Genomic DNA, 25,601 nt, shown 5'->3' with positions numbered 1-25,601 from the left:
AATTGCCAATAATTTCCATCTGTTGTCTATTCCATTTGCACAACAGCAGGGGAAATTGATTGTCAATCAGTGTTGCTTCCTAAGTGGACAGTTTGATTTCACAGAAGTTTGATTTACTTGGAGTTATATTGTGTTGTTTAAGTGTTCCCTTTATTTTTTTGAGCAGTGTATATTTTTCATGGTAACAGGTGCTAACAGTTGCTAACCTTCATTTTGTAAACCTAAACAGTTCTGTCTTCTGCCCTGGAGGAAGCCTAAATATACTTCATCTCTCTCCTGATCAGGTTGTGCTCCTGCATTATTTAAATACTTTTAATTTAACAGTTTTTATGTCCTCATCTGTGTTTTACACGGTGCTCTTACATGCTCATGAAAATTCAGGCAAGAAATGTAAAAAATATTTACAAGACAGACATGTAAACTTGACCTAGAGTTTGCTTCTATGTTACATTTTAAAAGTAATGCTATAAAAAAGTGACCCAATGGTTCTATTTAACCATACTGGTTAAATAAGGGATTTAAATTGTTATCTTCCAGGTCAACACCCATAAATCCCATCAAATAAACATCAGAGTCAAAAATAGTAAAATACTTGTTACAGGACTGATCTATGAATTAGTAGCTCACCTGATTCTGTCTCTTTTATTTCCAGTAAAATCAGAAGGATTAATATCCTCACTGCAGCCATTTCGACTCCACATTTTGAATAACAGCCTGTGATTTTTCTTCCTTCTTCTTCTAAAGCCAGTTTGACAAAATGAGGAAGCAGGTCAGCTGTAAAGTTCCTTAAATTGATCATCAGTTTCTTAAAGTTGGTTTAAAACTGTCCACACAAAAATTTAAATGAAACATCCCATTTACCCAGGGCATCGTCTGGAAGTAGTCATATTAAATCATTATGTGTTCTGTTGAATGTTTTTCAGATTAAAAGTATCTTTTTAAAATAAGCAGGTATGCATACTTTTCATTTAGCCCATGCTTCTGTATTGTTTTATTGGTCAATTGCAATATTCTAATCTTAAATGTGTTTTCATAAATTTAAGCTAAAAATGATCCTCCTCCTTTAAATCAACGTGATAAATGGAGCACAAGCCACCACACACTACCAGTTTATCGGATCATAGTGACAAACATGTCAGATCAGAATCTAAACCCATTCTGGACCCGTTTCCTGGTTCACACCTTCCTCCCTGCTCTGTCTCATAAGAATCTTTGGACTCCACCACAGATTATGATACTTAATCTCAATTCATTTATAAAACTGCTAAAAAGATTTTTTTAAATCAATCAATTCAGTTTAATTCAATTCAGTTAAATATACAGGGCATAATCACAACAAATGTCATCTCAAGACACTTTACAAAATAATCATTTCAATTAAATCATACATACATTCCAACTGATTTATGTTATCGAACAGTTCAGTTAATTATTCAAAGTTTCAAAAGTTTCAAAGAAGCCCAGCAGATTGCGTTGAGTCATTGATTTGCAGCATTTACTCCAACTGGAGAAACGAATAAAGACAATCGTTTGTGTAAACTTCAGTCTGCTGGTTTGTTTAGTTTCACAAACTGGGATCATGTTTATCAGCTGTTTGTTTCCAGATTTACATAAATAAGACGATCAATCAATCAATGGGTCTGAGCCTTCATATTCAGACTCTGATAAAACGATTTATCTGCCTCCATCAGCATCTTTAGCTATTTTGTGTCTCTTTTCCATTCAGGTCTTTATTGATGCTTCACAACTATTACATCTAAACAGTAGATTACAGCTAAGCAGAAGATATTTGCTGACAAAACAGCAAATATCTTCTGCATTTAGACTAAAACATAGTTAAATCTGGTGATTAGTGTAGTGGTCACACTGATTTTCATAATGAAGTGCACCCATCTATCCCAGTGACAGTAAAAATATATAAGAGGTAAGAAAAGAAATTGACAAAAATATATCTACCGGACCTCAGTATTAGTTTTTGACATGATACATGTAACTAATATTAATGTTTGGATAAATATAAGAAAAACTCAAAACGTAAAAATAGAACTACTTCAAAAGTGGTGATCTGATGTTTTTGTGGCATAAAGTTCACATTTAGAAATGTTCATGTAAACAGTTTATGAATTACAGTTGGGTAAAAGCCTCAAGACGACTCATTTCAAATTGTTGAAGGTGGTGACGTCGATCCTGATCTCGGTGTCTAAATGACAACCTGAAAAAATTAAGAAATAAACAATTAGAGTGACAAAGTAATGTTTGAAATGATTTCATATTTATAGCACTTTCCAAATGATTAAAACATTGAAGTATTTTATCTGTCATTCAAATGTTTTCAAATATTATTCTTTTGATCCCAAATATTTTGATGAAAAGTACAAAATACAAGGAGAATCAAGGGGATTAAATACACAAGGGGTAATCAGGGAACATGAGACACAGCTGGGAGCAATCAAGGGGTGGATGGACAACACAGAGACTCAACTGAACACAGAAATTTAAATTAATACACAGAAAAACCATAACCTTACGTATTTAGTTTCATTTGCCAGTTATGAAACTGGCAAATGAATCATTGGGAATCATTACTTACATTAATTCATCCAAATCATTATTTTTTTTTTCAACTTAAAAAACATGCAGTTCTTCCCTATTCAGTTTGAAAGTGATTGTTTTATATATGAAATAACTCACGTCAGTTCATTTTTGGAAAGCATTTCTTCCTGAGCCTCATAAACTCTCACAGCTGGAAGTCAAACAAACTGTTAGGAAGGTTTTGTTTTATTTTGAATGTTACAACAAAAACCTGCTGAAAAAAAGTTCTTATCAAAATACAGAAACTATTTGGCAAATAAGTATTTTATACATGTTTTACTCACCATCTATAATACGCCTGTCTTTACCTGAAAAACAATACACAATTTGAGCTGTTATATTAAAAACTATATAAAAGGTTTCAGGTTTTACTTTTATTATGTAAAATTGTGACTTTTTTTGAATTTACATTTACATAGTATCAACTTTGAAAAATAAAAGTCCAAGTCTTGTTTTTTTCTTACCAACATCATCTTTGGAAAAAAATAAATAAATCACCACCTTTTTTCCAAAAATCACTTCTGGCTAATTATAACTTAAGCCATTAGGTGATATTATTAATTAAAGTTAAGTTTGGCTTTTTTTTTTCAACTCAGCTCAAATTTAAAATAAGCAAAACAAAATTTGTTGATTTCTCACCATTCTTCTTTTTCAAAGTGTAAACGTATCCAGACAGAGCAACAGTTGCAAGACAAAGCATTACAACAGGTATGGTCCAAGAAATGATGGATATACCTGAATAGACTGTGGAGAAAAAATAAAATATACACTTTAATCCCCTATGTGCTATCTAGTAATATTATTTATTTAATGGTATACATATTTCTGTACGTATCTGGTTAGTTTTCGAATTAACATTTGGTAAACAAACGTGATGCTGCTGTACAAGTAAAACCACAGTTCATAGCATAGATAAATCAACATTAAACATCTATAAAAATAAAAACAATTGCAGCACCTCTAATCTACAGTTTATTTCCCAAAATTATTCCTCACTTCTCAAGTTATACTCACCATTGTTGCTCAGTATTCGTGCTCTCTCCAGTTTGATGACAAGGTCATCTTTGACACCAAACAGCTGAAACACACATTTATATTTTGTCCAGTCCTCAGAGGGAACAGATGACAGGTCAATGTAAATACTCATTTGAAAGGTCCCATCATTGTTAGGAAGAATCTCCCGTTTATCTACACCATCATGAATCTCCTCTTCACCTCTCCGCCAGAACATTTCAGCTCTGCTAGGATAGAAACCTGTAGCATGACAACAGACTGGAGAGGAGGAAGACTTCTGGAGGAAAGACACTGAGGGACCATCTGAGGAGAAAAAATACAATACTGATTAAAAGGTGGTGGTACAAAAAGCCGAAGATAAGAAAAAGGACAGTAAAACACATTGTTCCCTATCAAAAAACAGTCAAACTCGGTTAAAAAGAAAGTCCTCAAAACCTCAGACTTGAAAACTGAATTTATAATTTCACAGGTATAGTTCTAAACACAACAGTACACATAGAAAATCAGTCAGTAGTCAGTAATGTAAGACATATAAACATGTAACAAATAGGTCATTGTTAAAAAAAAAAAAAAAAGGCATGAATACTAAACTATGGATTGTTCTACCTGTTCTCACCAGGGAGATCTTCCCATACTCCACATACATTTTCAGCCAATCAGGACAAGTCTGGGTGATGTAGTACTTTATCTCTGCCACCTTCATTTTGTCATTGTCCCATTTGTTTTTGGTGATTAAAGCCTGATGTACTGGAGCAGACCATCTCTCTGTTTTCAGGTCAAATGCTATGAAGTCCTCTCCATCATAGCCAAAGCTTTCCCAACCTTCAGCTTTTTTATATTCATCATCAAACTCACAGCCATACATATTCTGGAAGATGTGAACACCTGAGAAACAGAAAGAGATTTTCAGCAACTGTGGGAATGTAGCTTTTCAATAGAAATAGCAGGACAGAGGATTTAAGACAGATTATTTCTGCCATTGCTTTGAAATTTAAAAACTACATTTTCACCAAATGTAGAAAATAAATAATTTAACATTATGGCTCATTTGAAGTGTGTAAATACGTCTTGCAAGCAAAAGCATTTTGTGCAATTCCTCAAAGTGCCTTTTAATATGGCTAAGAGAACACCAATGAAATAACTGGTATGTTACAGTGTAGTGGTTTTAATCTCACTCATCTGGAAACAGTTCTAATAATATTGAATGAAATGCTGTTATTTTAACAGTAGTAAGCTGACAAACCTCCAGTTTGGTTGAAGCGCTGCTTTGCAACTTCAATACTGTTTATGAAGGATTTCTGGGTTCTAGATAACTTATGAGTTTCAAACTCCCAGTACTGTGGATCATCCTCTGTGACTTTCTTCATCCAGGCCTGTTTGGGGATTGCTTTCATGGTGTTGCTGTCATAGTACATGACCTCATTTCCATCAACCAGACCAACAGCCACAAACTCTGGAAAGCTTTGGATTCCAGATGATGCCGTGTAAATATACTGCAGAGAATGATGAACTGCAAGGAGAAACAATATAACAATTAAAATTTTTGAATTTGAAACTGCTCATTGTTATTTTTGTAGGATTTGAACCTAATGCTTCAAACCATTTCTTCTTTTTCCAAATTCTGCATCTAGTTGAATACAATTACCAACACTTTCCATCAAATATATATATATTTATTTTTCATGTTTCCTTACCAACAATAAATAAATTTATGGCACTGATATTTCAGATTTTAAACACTTGAGCAGCAAATCAAGTTTATTCACACTCAGCAGTTCCAACACAATCAACACATTTGTCAGGNGCATCTGCTACCCTTGAAATCTGATTGGCCTCCCTGATCACCTTCACCTGAACTGCCAGTCAGTTTGTTTATATTGTAGTTTAGCATTTGAAAACTTAAAGCCTGCACCAATTGAAAATTGTTTTTCCCCTTTTTAATAACATGTTCTTTAATAACATGGGTCCACAACCCATGTCAATATGGCAGAAATGCTCTTTTAGTTGTTCATTAATTGCCATTAATAATAATGAGAAGCACTCTCTGACGACTGCACAAAAAGACCTACAGTAAAAATGCCAGTGTTGAATTAACACCCAAAGTGTATATGTGTCCAAGTTAGCTGGTGTTAGAGTAACACTTTTGAAAATGTTAAAAGATTAACACTCTTTTTTTTTTATTAACACGTTTAATAAAAGTTAAACTTTCAATTTCTGTGCATTATTTTGAACATTTTTCCACTGAATTTGGTTGATATTGACACCTTCTGGGATCAATTATTTACCTTTTTAACACCACATTGTGTTTTGTGATCGACAGTACGTGTTACTTTTAACATATTTTAACACCAACACCGTTGTAATGTTAATGTGACACTTGGTATTGTTGAATATTAACAATGTCCGGTGTTAATTTAACAACAAAAAAAGGGGTGTCAATCTTTTAACACTTTCAAAAATTTTACTTTAACACCAGCTGACTTGAACACATTTGCACACTTTTGGGTGTTAATTCAACACTGGCATTTTTACTGTGTATTATTTTGTTCATAAATAATAAAAAGGTTGTAATGATTCAAAACTGTTGACTTTAAGTTGCTAAGTTTAACAGTTAGCATGTTGGTGGTAAGTTATATAGAGTTGTACAGAGTTAAGCTGTGAAACATTTTCCTGTGCAATAAGCCACTTTAACAAGAGACTCTACTGCAGTCCTCAAATGTTAAACAGAATTGTGGCTTTTGTGGTAAAGTAAATGGTTTTGTTTTTTAAACTTTGGCCCTTTGTCAATTTTTAATGACTATGTATTTTGATAAAACTGCACCTTTACTGTGACACCCTCTTATAGTCTGTGATCCTGCCTGGTCCTCCAAAATAAAAACAAGTCTCTGTTGCCATCTGAGGAATTTATTATTTTCTGGAGGGACATGATAAAAATACTGATGGATGGGCTGCACATGTCTCACATCAATGTCATGCTCAAATAAAAAGTATATGTTGGAATATCATGAAATAATCCACAAAAATCCAAAATTGACTGCATCAACTGTTCACTTCTTTCTGCAGACAAATGGCTCAACAGTTGTTGCAAATTCAACATCTCAGAGTTGTTAGGTCTTGGCTAGATCACAGCAGAATCTGCACATGCTTGTCTGATACTGCTGTACAATTCAAATCTATTTTCACTGAAGAGACAGTTGCCTTCATCTCTGAAAAAAGGCTTTAGTAAATTTACATGAATGTGCTGAGAAGGTCGTTTCCAGTCTGGTGGTGAATATTTTCTGCTAAAACTAATATTCTAATAGATGTTTTAAAACACTGCCAACACCCCAGAAGGAGGCAGATCTGTGCAGAAGTTGAGCTGCGTTATAATTAACAGCAACACCTGAATATAGTCAAAGTAGAGCCCAAATAACTCCAGAGCCGACCTTGCCAGCCACCATGATGGGAATACAACTCCATAAAACATATTTCTAAACAACTTGTGAATTGAACTTTGAACTGGAGTCATTCATAACAAAACAGTCCTTACACTTTCAGCCCTCTGCTGTTCCAAACAGAACAATCTAGAAACTTAGATTAAACCCTGATTTTTTTATTTAATAATTGCAGGCTTAGTAACTTACCTGTTACAGCACTGAGCTGCATAAGCAGTAGGATCAAAAAGACAAACATATAGCCAAATCCACTATTGCTTGTCTATTTTACATCCAAAATAATCCACTTCGTTTCTTTACACTAAAGGAAGAAGCGTGAAACTAGAGAAAGAATAACAGCTGCAACGTCACCAACCATTATTTATCAAAGGTGCGGCATTGTGTATTTTCCAAACACAAAGTGCCAGCACAATCAAGTAACCATGTTACCTCTAGTTCTTAGAAAAATGCTGTAGACATCAAACATAGGTCAAAGTGTAACCCCAGGTATATATACTTTTTTTCAGATAAACTGTCTAAATAGGTTATTAAAAGTTATATCTTTATTGTTTGATTATATATATAAGTAGCCCCATCAAAAAAAGCAAAACTAAGAATTGGCAGTATAAACTGCCATTTGACACAACAGTTAATATGTTTTAAATAAAGTCATGATTTAAGATTTCCAAGTACATAAACTATAAACCATGCAGATTTGGTTTACTTTCTGCAAAAAATTTAATCTATTCTGGTATTTAGAGGCAGAAACTCAGCAACAGGCCTTTTTGTTTATTTAACACGTGGCTTTAAAAACTAAAAATCTTCTCGAACAACATTAAAACACTATACAGCCCTTCCCATGTGTTGCTTTGATTATAGAGACTCAGTAAAATAATCAGGAAAAGACAGAGTGTTTTGGTGAATTCAGATATTAGTGTATAAACTCTTTATTTGACAGTAGTGCTGTCATTTTGCTGTTGGGAGAGTTAAACAAATATTAGGAGAACTTTTTCCACACAATGTTCCCTTCATGGGGTGGCTGCATGATGCCACATTTTGTAACACTATTACTGCCTTGCAACAAGAAGCTGATCACCTTGAGTAAGAAATTTCTACTGCTCCTGAAAGGAATGCCAAATAAAAGAGCTACATTATTAAGACATTTTTACTTGCAATGAGCAAGGAGCTTGCACCAAAATGTAACGTTCTCCCACTGAGGAATACACGGTATTTATACACATCAATCTTTCTCCAACCCCGTTATTGCAAGATCTTCTCGTTTCGGTAACATAAATAGCTCAACATGTGGCGTTGCTCTGTCTTCTGCAACTCAGAGTTTTGAAGTTTTTAAGGTTCTGGATTTTTACACACTTATGAAATAAGTTCAGCTTAAGCAAAAGTAAATTCAATGTATAGAAAATATTTTTCACATCTTATATATTGATTAAATGATAAAAACAAGTCTTCCATCAGGTCGAATCCAAGCCTGTGGTCTTTCTCGCAGGTTCTCTCCGTCTTCCTCCCACAGTTCAAAAACATGACTGAGGTTAACGAGTCTCTAATATGTCATGTCCACAGGCCGTTCCCCAGGCCTTGACCTAAAGCAACAGATTGATGGATGGCTGTTTGAGTCATACATAAGAGGAAATGACACAGAAACAAGTAGGATGTTTGGATTTTACCATTGTCGATTTGGTCTGTCTGATGGAGCGCTGTCTTTAGAAGTTGAAGATGAAGTCTCAGCTGCGCTATATTGAGTGACTAGAAAAAAAACATGTAAAATTGTTTTCTTTTATTATTTTCAGAGACAAAATAAAATTTTATCAAGTTCTTTAGACTTAACTTATATTTTCATATTGTTTTTACATGCCCTCTTAGAAAAATAACATTTTCTTTACTTTAACGTCTCCTCTAGCGCAGTGGCCCAATGAGGCACATAAAGTGCAAACCCACATTTTGCACCACTGGCTAGCTCTACAACACCAAGAAGCATTTGAGCATTCATGAGGTCACTGACTGTAAAAGTATTTTACACTTGACAAGCTCTGGATATCAGAAAATATACCCATTGCTACCTCAGTACTTTTACACAATGCCTGTGTTTGAAAGCACCTTTAACAGTTTGACTGTAGCTCGTTTTCAACATTTGCTAATGTTGAAAACGATTAGAGTTCATGAGTAATTCTAACTTGACATTTCATATTTTATACACATTCAACAAATGTCCTGCTAAAACATATGTGACTGTCTCACATTAACTATAAATAGTTTATTTTCTCCTGAGATGCCCTGGTCATTTTCTCCTCACTACTTTTTGTTTTTGGTTATTTCTTACCTACTGAAGCAGAGTAATATAAGGTTCACATATCTAAAATAATAATACAAAAAGACAATGTATTGTTTTCTTACCCTTTTTCTTTCTCAGACAAAGAAATGCAGTCACTGCAATGACCAGAGCCACAATCATAACCACAATACCAGTGATGTGTGAGGTGGTAGAATTTACTGAGGAGAGAAACAAGAACAAAATGAAACCCTGTGTGTTGAACATCTATGTGCTAAAGTGAACAGTTGCAGCAAGTAAAACTGTCAATACTCCATGCTAGTTGGGATTTCATTTTTCTGAAAATCTTTACTGTAGTTTTAACTTTTTGTTAAGTTTGTATTCCAAATAGGTACATGTGATTATGAAATAGCAAAAACTTATTTTTACAATAGAAAAGAACTAAATTTTATCTTTTGTATGTATAGAACTACAGACACTAAAGTGTATTTGCTGAATTTGTAGTCTTCACTTTGTCCTCACCTTTCATTGTCCTTATTTTTCTTCTGTCCAGTCGGGTGACAACATTTTCTTTAAAACCAGAGAACCGAAACACGCATTCATACTTTGCCCAGTCATCAGATGGAACAAATGAAAGATTCACATAAATTCTCATTTGGAAGGTCCCATCATTGTTGGGGAGGATCTCTTCTTTCTCCACACCATCATGGATCTCCTCTCCATCTTTCCTCCAGAACATTTCAGCTCTGTTAGGATAAAATCCTGTAGCGTGGCAGCAGACTGGAGAGGAGCTATTCTTCTGGAGGAAAGACACTGAGGGAAGATCTGAAGACAAATTAAACATTTATAGTTATTATGAGCTTTAAAGACCATTTGTAATTAATATTCTTTTCCAATTTTACCATGTTGACCCTTTTCATGTTACCTCCCCTGAATCCTGGTAGTTGGGTTTACCAAACATGTATATTTCAATATACACTGAAAGCTTGATGAGTAGATTTTTGAAGAAGGTGATTTAAAGCTGCAGTATGGTACTTATAAATATTGGTTAAAATTGTAACTATGTTGTGACAGTATTGTATTATAATCAGTGAGAAAAAAAAAATCGAGCTCCTCTGCCTTCTCTCTGTGGTCTTCCTGTCATCTGAACAAATACACAGCTCAGTAAAAAATCAATCAGAACCAGGAGGAGGGTCATAGCATTGTCAATCATCCCTGTGTATGTGCTGCTCACACCCTTCCTTTTTCTCTCTGTTATGCTACAGCTGCTTCACCACAACAGAGTCTGTCACGCTTGGTTGTTTTTGGTGGAGGAGGTTGATTTTATTTTTAACAGATTATCTGTCCCATTTACTGTCATGAGAAGAGGTAGCACCACCTGGTGGCCAAGTCAATTCTTTACTCTGGAATAATTTTCTATGTGGCTAGTTGCAATCACATGCCAAGACTGACTGAAATTGAAGACTGGGAACTAGGTCGGTAGTTTGAATTGTATAAAAATATAAAGTAATTTATCAAAGGCATACGGCAAATCCCGGCAAAGGCTTCTGGAATAGGGGCGTCGCATGGAACAGTGGTTAGAACTGGCACCACGTATGCAGAGTTGGACTCCCGTCCTTGGTTCCTTTGTTGCATTTTTCCCCCTTTTATCCATCAAACTGATCAAGGTCACTCTGTGTATTGCTTAAACCTGGCAGCTTTATGCTCTTACAAAAACACTGGTTGGATAGTTCCACACTTCCAGATGTGGAAATGTGGAGCATCCACATCTGATGATCTGACAGAGTTTATGTCTGACATTGGTTCATCCTGCAAAGTCAGAGAGCCGCTGCTGAGTCAACGAAGCATCCAACTGCAAATTGGGGCAGCGGAGCAGCAGGCGGCTGCACTGAATGTAACTGTAATCAAAGGTGATCCGTTTATAATAAGTTAATAAGTTTAGTTTATGATGTTCCAGCAGCACAACTGCAGTTAACATTTGATTCCTTTATGTGCAGCTATCCAACTTGAGCATAATGATCATCACTACCAGCCAATGTTTGGGGGAGAAAAAAAAAGTCACACATGATTTTGTCCAACTTTTTGGTCCACAGTAAAAGAAGATCACTGTTCTGCTCCTGATTTTTAATAAATAAGTAAAAGACATACTTTTGTAAAAGTTACTCTCTGCAGATTTTTCACAGAAAACATCAGTGACATGACAATGTAGTAAATACACAGGCCAGTATGTCCACGGCTAACTGTGGCAGAGTTTTGTTAATACAAAAACAAAGTTATGTAGTTTACACTACTTAATGTTTTATATCATGAGTGCTCTGTTGTAGTACCTGTTTTCGTCAGTGAGCTCCTCCCATAGCTCACATACGTCATCAGCCACTCCACACATGTATGAGTTAAGTAGGTCTTCTCAAGTTCCAGTACAACTCTATTATTTTCCCAATTCTGTTTGGTGTTGAAAGCTTGTGGTTTAGGAGCGATCCATGACTGTCCTTCCAGGTCCAGTACAATAAAATCTTCTCCATCATAGCCAAACTGATCATAACCTTTGAACTCTCTAGTCTCATCATCGAACTCACAGCCATACATCTGCTGAAAGACGGGCACCCCTGAGACAGAGACAGACTTTATTCAACATGAGTGTTTAAAATACAATTCATTAAATACCCTAAATGTGTATTTTATTGTGACAAACTGATTCATAAAACAAAGAAACCTTCAAACATATATTTTCAGCAAATATTCTAACTTTCTACTTAAGTCACTCCAAAAATATATGGTGAAGTTACAGTTTACATTTGCTGTATTAAGCAAAAATGCCCAGACCTTCAAATAAACAATAACTAACAACTATGTTTAAAATAAACACATGATAATCTGCAAAAATCTATGATGGGATTGTTGCAAATCCAACGCTTGAAAAATATGTTTAAGAAGTGAAACATGAACAAACCTCCAGTCTGGTTGTAGCGTTGTTTTGCAATTTCTAGGTTGATTTTGAAGGTTTGCTGTTTATCCAGACATGTCAGAGTTTCCTCCTTCCGGTAATTTGGATAATCTGAACTCACTTTATTCATCCAGTCCTGTTTAGGAACGTTTTCGTTGTTGCTGCTGTCACAGTAACTTATCTGAACATCATCCACAAACCCAACAGAGACGTATGATGGGAAGTTTGGTATTCCTGAAGATGCCGCGTAGAAATACTTCAGAGAGTGGGTCACTATAAGAAAAAGACAGTATGACTCATAACTAATTTAAACTGAAGGTATCATATTCTGACATAAAAAATGACATCACATATCTAATTTTATAAATTCATGATAATTTTTTTGTCCAAAACGTAATTTTAAGCCAACTAATCTAGAAGCTTACCTGCAAAAAACAGCACCATTGTACAACTTTTACTCTTTAAATATTTTTAAATTTTTATTTTTTATGTATTTATTTTTAACATTATAGTAGCATAAAATTATGCACAAGAACAAGGAATGCAAAAGACATATTTTTGTACCATAGTAATCTTAAGATCCTAGAAAAGGAGTAAGGAGAAGTAAGAAGCTTATGAACTCCTACCCCATAAACTCATATTTTCAGATGGACCCTCATTAATAAATCTAATCAAAAATGAAAACAAACAGGTTAATTATTTCTCCATTTTATCGGGATTTACATATGTCTAAGTATACATCCATACCCACACACACTCATATGCGTTAGCCTCAATTTACATTTACACAGTAGTGCTAACTCTCACCCATATTTCTATATCTTGTGAAAATGACCTCATTATATTTCCTTTAAAATTTTATTACATTTTGACTGTTTTTTAAAAAAAAAGGAAATTGTTATTATATTCATTATTTACCTAAATAAATTTTGATAATTCTGTGTAATCACGTGAGTATTTTGTCAAAACCAATTTCAACTTTGATAGCAAAGTTTCATAGTGACTCAAGAATCCCCTTTTATTCTGTAAAATTGCTGAAATCCATAATCTGAATTATTCACCATTTCACTCGTGCAGTTTCAATGTTGTTTTATAGCTATCTGACAGTTTGTATAAATTTTGAAATAAGATGACTCATTTGTGACAGCCAGTGTTGGATATGGTGTAAATTTGTTAGTTTTACATAAACTTTTTTGACATAAAGACATTTTGAATCCTCAATACGAACAGCACAATATTAGAAAATCTTGCAATGGCAATATTAATACAAATTGTGAAGACAATATCAGGTGCGATATATGTAATATTTTCTTTTTTTCACTCCTGGGCTTCCTACTCTATGTAACTTCTAACATTTTTGGCAAAGTCATTGGAGTCTGGTTGTGAGCCCTTGCTGCCATGAAACTCTGCTCTACCGACTAAATATTACATCAGCATGAAAAATACAACTTAGAAACTCTTAAAATCATCCAGCAACTATTGCTCTTCAGACAGTACTTTACAGTATAAATACTGAATACACTGATATTGTAATGACAACATATTTACAATAGATCATGCAGCTCTAGTACGAACAATAGTGGATATTAACCAACAGCTGCCTTTTACCAGTTACAAGTTATTGATAACAAATGATGTTATTCAAATATTCAGGTGACTTTAATTTGAAATTTCCTCATCAGAAATGTATGGTAATGTTGCAGTGACGTCTATAGATGCTGTGTTTTTAATCAGGATATAAAGAAACCTGAGCTAACAGACAGTTTGCTTTTACTATCGATATTGATATGGAGGTTATTCACCGTAGGCATAGACAATGCTTACAGAGTTTTAATAATTAAATTCTGCATCAAAAACATGAAACCTTGCAGTAATATATCTATAGATGGGGTGGTCTACACATAGATAATCTGGATTTAAATAAAACTGAGAAAGACGGTTACTTTTTGAAATGCTTTTCAGTATCTGTGATTATATAAAGGCAATAGGACCAAATTTACACTGAAATTACGCATCAGATGTTAAGAGTGACACCTACATACGATAATCTGAAGCTTTCTTGTAAAATTATTTACATAAGAAACTGCACCGTGTTTGTGACGCTTTCATTCTGAAATCCTACAAGAAAGTCTTACCTAGATTAGGTTGTTTTGTTTTTTTACATTTTGAGATATTTGTTTTGGTTTGGTAGTTGTAAAATTACATCTAAAGGTCATGTTTTCACTTTCACCTTGAAAGCTTTAGTAAACATGAACACCGTGAACAGAACTGGCTGGACCTCACCACAGTGACCCATAAACGCTGGTTTTGTCTGATATTATAAAATATATTACTCACCTCCCACCACATTTCGTAGATCAAGTAAAAACAGGAATACGAAGACAAGCATTTAAACATTTATGTCTAGTGTTTAAACACTTATGACATTAGTGCAAAGGGGAAAAATATTTGTTTTCTTATTTTTAAAAAATCAGATCTTAGGTATCTCTTGAGAGAAAGCAGCTTTTTAGTCGACTAAAATTTTTTGTTGTTTTTTTAGCGGAAAATAGTCTTCTTCGTTTTCCACTTCTTCTTCTTAAAATTTTCTGGCAGTTGGCAAATAGTTTCAACAGTGCACTACCGCCACCTTTCGAATTGGAGTATGAACCGGAATTGAAAAAAAATATTAACTTCAAAGTTTTGATTTTATAAGAAGCTTAAAAGAATTAAAACGAAGTAATTCAACCAAATTAAACTGTATGCTTTGCTCACAAAATGTGCACTAAATAACATGTATTTATCTGATATTTTATTCCATAAATGCCTGTTAACTGTCTCTTAATTGACCACTCATAAAGCCCCTTATGCTGTCCCATTCTGTTCAGACTACAATTCAAACCTGTATGATCACATCTAAATCTTTCTCAGATATTATCTTCCCTCTTTGCCTCTTATCCATGGTTATTTGTTGCCTGACAGGTAACAATGGAGAAAATGTGTTTGACATTATGCTTTTCAACAATTGATGTTCACCTAAATTTCACTGTACAAAAATGCTTCTCCTAAATCAAGTATACTAAATCGTGAAATACTTGAAATGCACAGCCAGTTTAATAAAATTACATATTTTTATTATTAATATTTTTTATTTAATGTAAATTAAATATAAATTTAGCTGGGTAACCATTCCGTTCATGTCTGTTAATTTCAATGGTTTCATTATCCCATTCAAAGCCGCACAGGCCTGGTAAATGTAACTCCTGAGAAGCAGACAAACAATTGTAAGACTTCACAACATGATCCCAATGTTTTTGACGTTACACACAAAATAAAAATATGACTGAATCTAGATTAAAGGGTAACAGTTCTACCTCTCTACAGTGTTGAGTATTGGGGAACTTGTCTATGTGAAACGACATGATGGACCAAGATAAAAAAAACAATTTGCAGCTTTTATTTTTAGCGAAAACCAGTTAAAAGGTCAACGTTCCACACAGACCTGCTAATGAACCATCATTTGATTCAGGCGTGATGAGCTAACACTAAAACATGTAGGATATTGGCCGTTAAGGACTGACTTTAGATACCAGGTGTTTTGAACTTCTGATCAGGATGTACCCGGGACGCCTCCCTTGGGAAGATTTCCACAGGGACAACACCGTGACAAGACCCCCAACTCACTGGAGGGACAACATCTCCAAAATACCTGTTCTTAAAAAGCTAAACATGCTGCCAAAAACTGCATCCCAGATGAGCTAATTTTCTCTTATTCTTATTTAATTTCTAAATAATAGCTCTCTGTCATGTGCATATTTATTACATTCAAAGACAATGTGTTCTATTGTTTTTATTTGGCTACAATGAATACAACAACCTGTAACATGTTCGGATATTATTTTAAGTGTGTTATTTAAACCAGTCAGACCTAATCTTACTCTTCTTTCTTTATTCTAGTACATTATTCTAATACATGGTGGGGTATCTTTAAAGGAGACCAACCAAGTATTTTATTGCTTTGTGTTTATTTACTTTTGGTCTTTCACCCTCCAGTAAATTTGATCCACTTTATCCTACTGGTCACAGCTATGAATATTGGTGTCATGAGCYGAAGCACAATGTTATTTTTTAACAAGCACTAAGTCCACATTTGAAGAAATTAGTGGAATTAGATGTAATTGCAATCTTGTCGCTAATCAATTTAGCAAATTTTTCAACCTTTTTCAAGTATTTTTAAATTGATTTCAGCTGAATTTAATTTCACTCATAAAGAGTGCTAAATTGCTGTTGTTTTTTCTYTACTTGTTTTTCCAAAGTTTGATATAAATTTATTTGGAGATTGTTTTCTTACTCCCCCCCACCCCACTAATCATTCATGCTGATTATCAGGTGGTGCTTTTTGTGTTTAGATTAAGAAAACACTGGTACTGAAAACATTTGGATAGATAAACACAAAATATTTAACATTTTGACAGGTGATTTAATACGCCTACAAGTTCGCACTGAACACCAGAAGCCAGAATTATTTACTTTGAAACAGAAGTCATAATATTGAAGGACATTATGGATTGAACCCTCTGAAGAAGTAAACAGTACGATTTTGGTCTCAAACAAAATTGTAAAGTTTCCATATTGCATAGTCATTGGCTTTAGAAAAAACAGAACTTTAATTTATCGTTCAAATGCAAAATAAAGCTAAGTTACCTTGACCACTGTTTCATTAATCACAACTAAATACAACATTTAAAAGTCAGCATGAGATAAAAACAAAACTTTTCAAAACACAAGTTTAATAACAAATATACTGARGAACATACAGCAAAAGAAATGCTTTGAGGATCACAATTAGAGAGACACATTAAATAAAATGAATAGATAAAAAACTCACAATGTAACAAAAACAAGCAAAATATCTACATGATGAACAWATAATGTAACTGCTTTTTTGTGTTCTTAAGCATAATGGATTCATTGATTACGCCACTTTATTCTGAWTTAAAACACTGTAAACATAAATTAGCACATTAGTATGAAGAACATTATTGGCATGTRCAGTGCAGTATGACCTGGAAGTYATACAAAAAGAAAAATAACATTCAGACGGTTTAATGACTGATGCTAATGCTAACTTACCAGACAAACTAGACCAACACAGAATCACTCCAACAACAATCGAGTGACTCCTCTCTACTGATAGTTATTAGTAGTAGTAGTAGTAGTAATAACTCTCTAAAAATAACGAGTTATTAACTTTTTGTTACCTCCTTATTCTTATGCAGGTGCCCATTTCTAACAGTGGGCAGCAAGCAACACCATGGACATGACATTTARTTTGAATTTTAATCATAAATTTAAACATCATGAATGGTCAGCACTGTATCACCAAATGACCTAAAGATGCAACATGTTTAACTCATCAGATTCCAAAGAAAATTACTCTTTACAAGACAAAGTGATATGTGACTGTATTTTATTATTTTAATTTGTCTCATCAATAATTATTATTCAAGTATTTACAGGCAACAAAAAGAACTTGCTTTCTAAAAAGTAATGGAAAGATTTCCAAAAACCTCCATTTTTATGAGATTTTTGTTTAGTAGACAAACTTTCAACAATTTATCAGACGAAATTAAACCTCAAACTATGAAACTCAACTTGCTCTTCAGTTTGTCAATGTTTGATCCTTGTTTTAAAAAAATCTGATTTAAACAAGAAGATTGATCACATAATCTCCCTGTTTGCAGAAGAYAATATAGTGATGCTCATTGTTTTAATGCAAACTTTATCCACTGACCCAAAGAGATGAAAATAAAATATTAAACAAACAGAAAGTAAGACATAAAAATTCTGTTTTCCGGAAACAAGTAAAAAATAAAGATTCATTAAAGTATCTATAATACTCCTGAGTCACAATATTTTGTTCACTTTCGTCCACCGTTTCTTCCAGTGAAGTTAATATTATTTGTCTGCATATGTAAAGATTTATGACACTTCTGTATGTTGCGTAAAATGTTGTCACATCCAAACCACTTCACCTATAAATTAAACTGATGTGAAATATTGAATATGTCTAGTACTTTAAGACAAACACTGTCAGCAATGTAAAGAAAAACCATCACATACATTATTTTACATGAAACAACTCAGTGTGTGCATGGCGCATATGTTWCATTTTGTTTTGGAATCATTATCTCTTGGACTTCATGGTTATTGATATCTGTGAAAGGAGAAATAAAGTGTTAGCTGATATTTTGTCTTACACAACATAATAAACATTATTACATTATTAATAAATTTTTAGACTGCATCATGCATTTTAAATTTTGGAGAAAATTATGTAATGCGTTTTACTTACAAGTTGGAGGTCGCTTGGCTTCTGTAAAATGAAAAATATATTTTTAATTTGTAGAGTAACCAACTTCAGTTCCCACATTTAACCCAGACAGTATTGTTTCTTAACTGCTTTTATCCTTAAACTTGACATGCAGTAATYAACTGTTCATTTAGGTTAAAAGCAGTAAAAGTTTATAGTTCCACATTGACCTTAAATTTTAATTTGTATTATARTGATTTTTATACCAGTGTCCAAAATGTAATCTGCATAATTACATGGATTTAGGATTAAATTACAAAAAAAACTCACTGAATAGTTTCTCACTGATTGTATTTCTGAAAATGACTCCAACCACAGCGACAACGGCAGCAATAATCACTGCTCCAGTGGTGATTACCGTGATCCAATTCCCTATGAAATAAATCACAAACCAAAACATTGCTGGACTTTTTTTTCTTAACCAAACAGCAAACATGTACCATGCTACCTCAATTTGTTTATAGTCTGTATAAAATGCTCAAGTCTGCTATTCTGCTGTTACAGAAGTTTGAACCTATAATTGGTAATTATTTCACTTTCCTTTTTTTCTTGAAGAGAATTTTTTTATGAAACACTCATGACAGGTTAAAATACTTCAGATATTTTATGGTTTTAGCAACAAAACCAATTCTTAAAATGACATAATAGATTAAACAGTATATATTTTTAACCAATTAATTTGTCTGCAAAAATCTTGTAAAGTCAACTAAAGTACTTCAGTAATTTTCAGTAATCATCAACAATTTTGAAGAAGGTCTTACTTTCATTGGTCAGGATTTTGGATTTMTCCAGTTTGGTGACRAAGTCTTCATTGACACCTGACAGCTGAAACACACATTCATAGTTGCTCCAGTCTTCAGATGAAACGGATGACAGATCCAGATCAACACTCATCTGGAAGGTCCCATCGTTGTTAGGGAGGATTTCTCTTTTGACCACACCATCATGGATCTCTTCTCCATCTTTCCTCCAGAGCATCTCAGCCTTGTTAGGATAGAAACCTGTAGCGWGGCAGCWGACTGGAGAGGAGGAMGACTTCTGGAGGARAGASACTGAAGGTTTCTCTATGGTGGGAAAAAGCAAAGCTTAAGAGTTCAGAAATGTTATGGTTTCTGATCCAATGGAGTTTCTCTKTCAGACACTTTGATTTTAACACTCTAGTTTTACTTTTATTACCAAGTTAGGTAAGCTGTTTAGAAACGCTCATGATACTTGTCAAATCTTTCAAATGTAATGTTGAGACTAAAGATGAAGGAATCTCTTATAAATGAGCCAAATAAAAAATAAGAAATTAAAGTTGTCAATTGAGAAAGAATAAATAACAACTAAATGAAGAAATATGTTTCCCAAAACATTAAAATTACAGATAAGTAAATACTTTTTCAGTGAACTAATATGTCACCTGTGATAGAAATTTTTTGGTATTTTCATTTTGTTGTTACTTTAGTTCATATTCAGTCTAATGTTAGTCAGTTTAAAATGTTCTCTTCTTTAGTGTGTGTATGAACTAACCTGGGGGTCACAGCTGCCTGTTCATCTTCATGTGAAACAGTTTGACCGAGATTTGAACCGGGGTCAGATCGTAGGTCAGATATCACATCTGGAACTGGGTTGCTAGTTGTTTAGGTAAATTGTTTTACAACCTTTGCTGTTTTTCCTCTGCTGTCTATCTTGCCTATCCTCCCTCTTTGTTGCTTGATAATAAAAGACAAGCTCTACCCAAAGATCTTCAGAACGCTCTGTGAACGGCTCGGAGGGGCAGTTGATAGAGTCTTCTCCTTTGCAAGGCTTGGACATAAAATTCATATACGTTGTCTGTGGTTCTTTTATGTAGGTTCTAGAAAAATACTTATCAACCTGGTTCTACCTGTTCTCATGAGAGAAGTCCTGCCATAGATCATATATGTATTTATCCAATCAGGACACCTCTGGTTGAGGAAGCTGTCTGCCAGTGCAATCCAACCTCTGTCATTGTCCCACTTGTTTTTGGTGATGACAGCTTGAGGCGTTGGAGCGATCCATTTCTTCGTGCTCAGGTCAAAGGCTATGAAGTCCTCCCCATCATACCCGTACTGCATAAAGCCTTTTTTCACTTTAGTCTCCTCATCCCACTCACAGCCATACATCCATTGGTAAACATGAATACCTGGGGACACAGGGTGATACAGAAGTCATTAAAAAGTAACAAAATGTTTCAAATGGAAGCAATGACTGCAGAAAGTTAAAAAAGGACTCATACAGCAGATTTCATTTATTGTCCACAAACAAGACATTTGCAGACAAATTTAAGCCAACATTTAAAGACACAGTAACTCTGACCATCAAGACAACACTGATGGAGGTACCAGAAGTCCAAATTCAAGATAGATATTAAGAATATTAAATACAGTTTGCTTCCCATTATGRCCAATGGATATTAAGAGTTTCCCACTGTTTTGATATAAAATAAACTTTGAAGATTTGTTTGTTATTGTTAATTGTTATAGTGTAGATATTTTATCAGGGCCCCGGGTAGAATAAGTTCTGTTAAGCTGCTTCCTTTTGCAGGGTTCAAATACACTGGGATTTTTTTAATCCACATTGAATTTCATACGTGAATCACTTTTCCCCAGATAAACAAAGGCAGGAGGCGGATTGTTTTAGGGCCTGAGTCTTTTATTCTAAGTTTACGTGTTATTCACAAAGAAACAGATCTGCATAATTTGAGTCAGTGTGTTTGAATATGGTATTGTACTTAAAGTTATTAGTCTCTATGATGATATTTTTCTCAATGAAGAAAATGTCCACTAGTAACTCAATGTCGAGAGATAGTTGTATTCTCAACTTCTCCATTCATTTCCTATGGAACTTGTGTGATGAGGCAACAGTCGCTTGYCCTACCAGARCCAGGTGACAGGTGAAATTTCCAACTCATAGATGTGTACACACAGGATAGCGACGAGACACAAGGAAGCTGAAAATTGTTMARCTTTTGTCACTGATGTTCCTATCGCATCCTGTTGGGTTCTACCTGAATGGCAGAAAACTGTTGAATATATATAGAATRAAAAATTATTAAAGAAGAAATGGTACTACTTTTGAGATTAAAATATTGTCCCATTCTTACTTCAGCTGAAAACATTAGTTACTGTTCCTTCTAATCTTTTTCCMTATTTGCCATTATTGCTGCATCTGTGGCGATTCTTGCTTCCCATTTAGCTCCATCTTCTACTCCTTTTYCATTWSTCAGCAGTAATTTCCCCCATAGAAAAATKTTGTGAAATACAATTTTTCCTTTGTAAGACCAYCATGTTTAAAATCCAGTAAACCTCAGACTTCAGAGTTTGTGTCGCACCAACTGCTGCTCCGTAGAATATATGAGATTAAACAGTCCTGCCACAATAAACCAATAAACTGAAGACCTACAATTAATGTGTTGAAGACCAACTTGAATTCTGTGACAACTTTAAGACACTCCAAGTCTTTATTTTTATACACATGAATTTTAAGGATGCCTGAACACCTTGTGTGCACGGCCTCTTTCAGTCTTTCTTAGGTCCCCATCATTTGTCAAACCTTGTGATGTCCTCAAAAATAGAGCTGGTTTCTTTCCTTTTTCAACAGGGGAGTCTGGAATCTGGGTAACTCAGATTTAGGTATTATTAAGCAGTAAATAGAATTAAAAAGAACTGGTGAAAATATAGAACATAATGCTGAGAATGGTAGCTTCTCAATACATATAATGTTCAGTATCACTGATAACTATTGTGATATTGATATAGCTGGTGTTTTAAAATCCCAATTTCTAGGTTTATGTCTTGCTACTAAATAATTGTATTCATCATTTAACAATTACTGGTTAATATCTCAGTGGTGAAATGGTTTAACAGGTGATTGTATTGGCTAATAAAAGAAATGTCGAATTAATCAATGTAAATATCAGCCGTGATTCTACAGTATATTTATTACACTGATCAGTACATCCATCCATCCATCCATCCATCCATTCATCCATTTTCTTGCACCCTTGTCCCTTAATGGGGTTGGGAGGGTTGCTGGTGCCCATCTCCAGCCAACGTTCCGGGCGAGAGGCGGGGTCACCCTGGACAGGTCGCCAGTCTGTCGTAGGGCAACACAGAGACACACAACCATGCACACACACACACACACCTAGGGGCAATCTGGAGAGGCCAATTAACCTAACAGTCATGTTTTTGGACTATGGGAGGAAACCGGAGTACCCAGAGAAAACCCACGCATGCACAGGGAGAACATGCAAACTCCATGCAGAAAGACCGGGGCCGGGAATCGAACCCAGAACCTTCTTGCTGCAAGGCAACATCTCTACCAACTGCACCACTGTGCAGCCCATTTTGCACCCTTGTCCCCTGATCAGTACAGTCTCTACATATTGGGTTGCTATCTGTGTCTGTGTGTGTATAATGGTGTGTCCTACTTCCCACAAGCAACAATAATTATCAGCAATTAATCAAATTATCACAAACCTCCTGTTTGGTTAAAGCGCTGCTTCAAGATTTCAATGCTGACTTTGTAGGTTTGTTGGTGACGCTGAAATTTTTCAGCTTCTCTTTCCCAGTACAGCTGATCCATCTTCTCCCTCATCCAGTCCTGTTTGGGCTCTGCTTTCCCGCTGTCACTGTCATAGTAAACCATCTGGACATCATCAACTAAAGCAACAGCCACAAACTCTGGGAAGTTTGGCACTTGAGAGGACGCAGTGTGGAAATACTTCATAGAGTGAGACTCTGAAAAAAAGACAATGATTTGAGAATTTGTAAAACAATAACATAATTAAACATTTTCTGAAACTTAGACAAACCAAGCAACAACAACTACATCTATAGTAGTAGTAATAATAATAATAATAATAATAATAATAATAATAATAACTAACCTTTACATTAAAAGACCATTCAAAGTTGGTGATTTTTGAATGGTGTATTTAAAAAACAAATAACATTTCATGAGTGAAGTATTTAATACATACACGTAAACAATTTTATTTTTAAACTGCTAGCTTTATTTAGTATTTCTTTATGTTAATTATAGTGCTCTAAGTAGTAATCAGCARATATTAGGGTGATTCTCTGAATTCGGTGCATTTTGGGGTCTCAGGTTACTTAAAAATATACCACAAAACATTTTGTTTTTGATCACTGCATCTATTGAAGGAGTCTTTGAACCTCCAAGAAAATATGTCTCCCKACCTTATGCATAAAATTCCAAACAKTATTATGCATTTCTTTGTTACTTAGGTTGCTTTAAATTCAACCCCGTAACGGGACAATTTCATTCCTCTATGAGTAATAACTATATAACATAATTAAACWAATTCTTCCAGTTCCTTTGAGATCACCTGTCCCTTGATTAAAATAACTAATTGTAAGTATATTTTCTTTGATTCTGAATTATAATAATTAGACTGATAAGTAGAATACTGCAACTTGATGTAAAAGCGTTTAAAAATACACTTAAAATAAAAAATTAAATCAGGCTTTTTTATGTTTTTGAATCATTCTTTAAACTTTACATACAGTCCAACAAGTATTAGTTTTGCTGTTACTATAAAAAAAATCAATACAGTGTATCACGTTACAGGGTTGAACCYATTGTAAAAGTTGATCAGACTCTAATGGGGTTGAACTCTCTGGCTGGTCTTGAGCAACATATGATATGATGAAAACAAGAAATTAAAATACTTTTCAAAGACCATTCTTTACTTTTTCCCAAACAACAATAAATATAATTTACCTGCGTAACAGGGTTGAAATGTTGAGCTTGACGATGACAATATTTGGATAAAAAATAACCAAATATAGGTAATAAACTTTCACTTAAATCTCTTTACAGTWTGAACAGGAAGAGACTTCAGTGATGTCACTTCCAGGGCACAGAGGAAATGGGACTAAACCATTATTAACAAAAAGGAGGGATTGGTATGCTGTTACGGGGTTGAACAAAACTTGAGGGAAAGGATTAAAAAGTGCTATTTTGTATATAATTCATGTATTTTTCTTATATTTATTTTATTTGGGTTAAAGTATACCTAAAAATGTTGATAATGGTACAAATTACTTGCAGTTACTGGCTGTTTTTATTTGTTTTATATTTTGTGAAAAATGAACATTGGTCAGTGGGGACAAGCTCATTTGACTGATTTCTACACTTCAACAACCCATAAAATTTTTCAAAACATGATTTTTAAAATATATTTGCATTGTATATTACCAAGACACATGGATATTTCCATTTCTTGATTTTCTCAAAAATTGCRGCTTGCATTATATTAAAATCTTTGAGATGCACCTACAAAAGGCACCGAATTCAGAGAAAGACCTATTACCTGTTTTTAAAGGTAACATTTTGCATTTCAAATGCAAAATGTTTAGGGATTTTTATTTTACCTTTACAGAAAGCTTCAATTTAAGTTTACCAAGAACTATGTTAGATTCAAGTTTAGAAAAAATAAATCAGTCTATTTTTCATATGGGGAGTCAGACCAAAACTTCCCCAAAACAAGAAAAAATAAATAAATAAATAAAAACAGCTAAATACTTTTCTAGATTTAATAAGTTTTGACAGTTTCTAAAGTAATTTTGCCCTATTTAAAAAGAAGCACCTCAAACATCTGCATTATTTTTATATGAGATACAGTTTGGCTTAATTTTATGAAAATACACTTAACTGAACATCTTAACAGAATTATCTTCAGTCTGATCTAAATATTTTCTAAAATTAGGAGTTCTGTTACAAAGGCCACTTTCTGCTATGATTTTGTAAACTATATTTYATGAATAATACGCTGATATGGGTATTATATGACATATGTAGAATTTTACAACAAAATTGCCTTAAGTACCCGTTATTCCTTTCCAAAATAATCTACCTAAATGTAACTTCTATTTATGGCCCATTGTCTTTTTATTTACTTTACCATATTTCTGAGTTTTCTTCCTCTTTCATTGTTTCTTTGTGCTCTAACTTCCTGCATCATACTGCAGAAAT

The 25,601-nt window shown here is 34.0% G+C and overlaps 2 protein-coding genes across 2 annotated transcripts; both read right to left on the bottom strand.

Annotated features, from left to right (window-relative positions):
• Nucleotides 1–1,337: 1,337 nt before the first annotated feature.
• LOC103472943 (major histocompatibility complex class I-related gene protein-like) lies at nucleotides 1,338–5,314 on the bottom strand. The gene is made up of 7 exons (XM_017307533.1): nucleotides 4,850–5,314; nucleotides 4,213–4,491; nucleotides 3,607–3,909; nucleotides 3,232–3,336; nucleotides 2,877–2,900; nucleotides 2,692–2,743; nucleotides 1,338–2,212 (listed from the first exon to the last, which is right to left on the bottom strand). The coding sequence occupies exons 1-7, from the start codon at nucleotides 5,019–5,021 to the stop codon at nucleotides 2,125–2,127; spliced, it is 1,023 nt and encodes a 340-aa protein (XP_017163022.1). The 5' UTR covers nucleotides 5,022–5,314; the 3' UTR covers nucleotides 1,338–2,124.
• Nucleotides 5,315–8,023: 2,709 nt separating this feature from the next.
• LOC103472941 (uncharacterized) lies at nucleotides 8,024–23,336 on the bottom strand. Its single transcript, XM_017307375.1, has 12 exons — nucleotides 23,081–23,336; nucleotides 20,464–20,742; nucleotides 19,358–19,660; nucleotides 18,867–18,968; nucleotides 18,579–18,599; nucleotides 18,369–18,440; nucleotides 12,254–12,520; nucleotides 11,631–11,909; nucleotides 9,826–10,128; nucleotides 9,429–9,524; nucleotides 8,702–8,780; nucleotides 8,024–8,617 (listed from the first exon to the last, which is right to left on the bottom strand). Exons 1-12 carry the CDS (start codon nucleotides 23,328–23,330, stop codon nucleotides 8,578–8,580), a joined length of 2,091 nt encoding a protein of 696 aa, XP_017162864.1. The 5' UTR covers nucleotides 23,331–23,336; the 3' UTR covers nucleotides 8,024–8,577.
• Nucleotides 23,337–25,601: the final 2,265 nt, after the last annotated feature.

Source organism: Poecilia reticulata, linkage group LG11 (genome assembly GCF_000633615.1).
Source record: "Poecilia reticulata strain Guanapo linkage group LG11, Guppy_female_1.0+MT, whole genome shotgun sequence".
Lineage (NCBI taxonomy): Eukaryota > Metazoa > Chordata > Actinopteri > Cyprinodontiformes > Poeciliidae > Poecilia > Poecilia reticulata.
The sequence above is the reverse complement of the archived record's forward strand: the minus strand, read 5'-3'. Positions and strand labels throughout refer to the sequence as shown.